Source organism: Etheostoma spectabile, unplaced genomic scaffold (genome assembly GCF_008692095.1).
Source record: "Etheostoma spectabile isolate EspeVRDwgs_2016 unplaced genomic scaffold, UIUC_Espe_1.0 scaffold172, whole genome shotgun sequence".
NCBI lineage: Eukaryota > Metazoa > Chordata > Actinopteri > Perciformes > Percidae > Etheostoma > Etheostoma spectabile.
The window spans coordinates 1396346-1400573 of NW_022605573.1; the positions used below are offsets into that span (position 1 = coordinate 1396346).

General features: G+C 45.1%; 1 protein-coding gene across 2 annotated transcripts in view; it reads left to right on the forward strand.

Moving 5' to 3' along the window:
- LOC116685747 (rhomboid-related protein 4) overlaps window positions 1-4228 on the forward strand; it is an 18389-nt gene extending 14161 nt beyond the window's left edge. For both annotated transcript variants that reach the window (XM_032510662.1, XM_032510661.1), the window contains exons 4-10: window positions 234-366; window positions 480-568; window positions 693-749; window positions 1156-1311; window positions 1399-1445; window positions 2765-2879; window positions 3903-4228. In XM_032510662.1, coding sequence (XP_032366553.1) covers window positions 234-366; window positions 480-568; window positions 693-749; window positions 1156-1311; window positions 1399-1445; window positions 2765-2879; window positions 3903-4030 — 725 coding nt within the window. In that variant the 3' untranslated portion in view covers window positions 4031-4228. The remainder of the gene's footprint in view (window positions 1-233; window positions 367-479; window positions 569-692; window positions 750-1155; window positions 1312-1398; window positions 1446-2764; window positions 2880-3902) is intronic.

Genomic DNA, 4228 nt, shown 5'->3' on the forward strand with positions numbered 1-4228 from the left:
CCCCCCCCCCCCCCCCCACCCTGTGCACATAAGATCAAGCAGAAAGGGCTAAAGAGTTAGACAAACTTAGGGAAGAGCTATGGATGCATATTCTCTGTAACCTTGTCTCTGGAATATACATTCTATTGGAATAAACGTTCTTTTATCCAACCTACGGACTTGAACCTTTCCTCCTGAAAGAATCTAGAGGGCAGGATTTAAGGCCAACATCCTCCATGCCCCTCTGTTTCTAGGTGTCCTGTTTGCTCTGAAGGTGGTGAGCAACCATTACAACCCCGGTGGTGTGACCTACGTCTTGCATATCCGTGTGTCCAATCGCTTCGCTAGCTGGGCGGAGCTGGTGCTGATCTACCTCATTGCTCCCGGGTGAGATACTCTACCGACTACAGATCCACATGAACTACTCCAGACTGTACCACAAGACGTGTAGTGGTTGTAGTGTTATTTGTTATTTTTTTTTCTCCACTGCTCTCCTTCAGGACGTCTCTGGTTGGCCACCTGGCCGGGATCCTGGTGGGTCTGCTCTACACCTGGGGACCACTGAAGACCATCATGAAGAAGTGTGCAGGTCTGAACGTTGCTTTCTTAAATACAGATGTTTGTGTTGGCTGAGTTTCTTCATCCTGCAATCTGTTAACATCGTGTGTGTGTGTGTGTGTGTGTGTGTGTGTGTGTGTGTGTGTGTCCGTCAGAGTTTGTATCTTCAGATTTAAATGCTCCAAGGCCAAGTGTATTCTTCAGCTCCTCAGGTATGTGAGAAAACACACTTTAATGAGAATAGTGTATACTTTAATAATTTATTAAAGGGATACCGACTTACTTTGACCACTGAACGATCAATTTACCGAGGGTAAAACCATGCAGTGCTGTCAGAAATGTTTAAATCCTACACATGGTGACTGGTATGACAGACGGAAATAGAGAGGAGAGGATTTACTACATGCTCGTATAGCAGCTGGATACGATCTGGAAAAAATTCAAAACATCTGTTAAAAATCTGTTTCTGTAAACCTGCAAATAATCCTCCAGAGAAGTTTCTATCCTAATAACTAGGTGTGTGTGTGTGTAAAAGTGACACCTTCAAAACGTGTGTGTGTGTGTGTGTGTGTGTGTGTGTGTGTGTGTGTGTGTGTGTGTGTGTGTGTGTGTGTGTAGGCTACAGCGGGACTAGACAAGAACACTCAGAAGATCCACATCCTGCAGAAGATCACGTTGCCAATGATGCGTCTGAATATACGGAGTCTTTCATCGCAGGGCTGACGGAGGACGAGCAGATAGAAATGGCGATCAGAAAAAGCCTGAATGACCGAGGTAAAGAAGGCTCTGCTGCCAGCTGGCTGCTCCGTCTAATAATATCTAATAGTATCTAATATTCTAATAGTATTTAAATGTGTTTAGGACGAACCAGGCAAAGAGAAACTGAGCGGCCCACTGAGCAGGAGGAGGTGAGTCTGGAGGACCCCAGGTGGAGAGGGTTGAGGAGGTTTAAACAAGACAATGGTGGGTCATAAAACACGGGGACATCAAGCAGGGGAGCGGAGTTGGTACCGGAAGAAGAAAAAATGCAAGACTTTCACCCAGGAAACGGGTGAAACCCTAAGGGGATTTTAACCCAAACTACAATATTTTTCTTAACTTAACCAAGTAGTTTTTATTCCAAAACATAGAGAAATTGTGACCGTTTCACAACATTAAAGACGGGTTTAAAACCGCGACTGGACGTTCTCTGGTTTAGATACAGTATGAGGATAGAAAACGCTCCTGTGGATTGTATGAAAGGATAGGAACAAACATGTATTGTATAATCTATATATATATAATTGGCTGATATTAGGCATTTCCCAATTTAAAATAAATATAAAAATATCGGCCATTAAAAAATAATTCTGATAAATGAATATTTAAGAAATAAAAACAGACTGTCAACCATGTTCTGAGCGTTGGCGTTGCATAGTCTGTCCACCAGAGGACGCTCTACAACGTCCCTGTTAGTGATGGCGTTGCATAGTCTGTCCACACGAGGGACGCTCTACAACGTCCCTGTTAGTGATGGCGTTGCATAGTCTGTCCCCCAGAGGACGCTCTCAACGTCCCTGTTAGTGATGGCGTGCATAGTCGTCCACCAGAGGACGCTCTACAACGTCCCTGTTAGTGCTGTGAGTATGTCTGTCCACCAAGACGCTCTACACCGTCCCTGTTGTGATGGAGTTGCATAGTCTGTCCACCAGAGGATGGCTCTACAACGTCCCTGTTAGTGATGGAGTTGCATAGTCTGTCCACCAGAGGACGCTCTACAACGTCCCTGTTGGCAACACTATTTTTTTTGTTTTTGTTCAAAGGACTTTAAGTTTCATATCTTAAGTTTGTATTTTTATACATTTTATTTATCAGAACTTAATATGTTGATGTTCCTCAAATATAATATCATTATTTTAGTGAGAACTCATAAATAACTACAAATAACTAAGATTAGGGAAATCTGTTTGTTTTGTAACGCGTTTCTGGATTATTTTTTTTTAAATATTGGCCGATATATCTGATTTTTAATTGACCAAATGTTCGTATTGTTATCGGCTTTAAGAATCCCTTATTGGTCGGGCTCTAGTTTTATGGTTTGTTGGACTTGTGCTGATAATTTTGGAAGTACAATGCTATCAAGGAATGAAGGGACTTTGGAAATGCTCGATGCATGATCTTAACGGCAAAGTCTCAAATAGTAATCGTAAAACATTTTGTGTTTATGTCTCCACGTGATGATCCACAGCCTGCAGAAGATCATATTCCCGATGATGCGTCTGAATATACGGAGTCTTATGTCGCAGGACTGACGGAGGACGAGCAGATCGAAAGGTTGATCAGAAGAAGCCTGAGAGACCGAGGTAAGAGAAGAAGAACAGTTACTGGGCGGAGGCTGCTGAATGAAGGTTTCCATGTGTTGGGATGGTTGTGTGTGTGTAGTGAGGTGGTGTGTGTGTGTGTGTGTGTGTGTGTGTGTGTGTGTGTGTGTGTGTGTAGTGAGGTGATGGCTGTGTGTGTTTTGCTGATGTTGGAGTGTGTTGGTTTGTGATGGTTGTGTGTAGTGAGGTGATGGGTTTGTGTGTGTGTGTGTAGTGAGGTGATGGCTGTGTGTGTTGCGACTGTTGTGAGTGTGTGTGTTGCGATGGTTGTGGGTGTGTGTGTTGCGATGGTTGTGGGTGTGTGTGTTGTGACGGTTGGGTGTAGTGAGGTGATGGGTGTGTGTGTGTGTGTTGTGAGTGGATGGTTGTGTGTGTGTGTGTTGTGAGGGTGATGGTTGTGTGTGTGTTGTGATGGTTGGGGTGGGGGTGGGTGCGGATGGTGTTGTGTGTGTGTGTGTGTGTGTGGTGTGTGTGTGTGTGTGTTGTGTGTGTGTGTGTGTGGTGTGTGTGTGGCGTGATGGTTGTGGTGTGTGTGTGTGTGTGTGTGATGGGAGGTGATGGTTGTGTGTGTGTGTTGTGATGGGTGTGGGTGTGTTGCAATGATTGTGTGTTGCGTGTTGCGAGGGGTGTGTGTGTGTGTAGTGAGGTGATGTGTTTGTGTGTGTGTGTGTGTGTGGGGTGTTGCGTGGTGTGTGTGTGTTAGTGAGGTTGTGTGTAGTAGTGTGTGGTGTGTGTGGGGGTGTGTGTGTGTGTAGTAAGGTGATGTGTTGTGTGTGTGTGTGTGTGTGTGTGTGGTGTGTGCGTTTGTGGCGATGGTTGTGTGTGTTGTGAGGTGATCTGTGTGAAGTAGAGACGTCCTCAGATACCACCTAAAATTCCTGAATCGGTATCAGGAAGGAAAACAGGACATCGGACCATCTCTAGTTCAAAGTTACTATAAATAAGAGGCAAATAAATGTCAGAAACGCACAAATTGATTGATTTTTTGTTGTTGATTTTTTTTAGTCCAAAGCAGGCCGAGAGAAACGGCGCCCCCCCTGGAGGAGGAGGTGAGTCCCGAGGAGCTCAGGTCCAGGAGATTGAAGAGGTTTAAACAAGACGTTTCCGACCGGGGAAGGAGAAGAAGAGTGTAATGACAGAAAGAACTCACCATGTCTTTTATCATCCGTCTCTTACTAGTCCCGCATGGCCAGACCTTCCTCCACAGCTCAGCGGACGAAGGTCTGGCTAGTCCACACAGCATCCTGGGACTCTGAGAAAACTCTGATTGGACAGATAGTCTGGCTAGCTGTCTGGGTGTACCCTGCAGAGACCTGAGGACCAGGTGACCA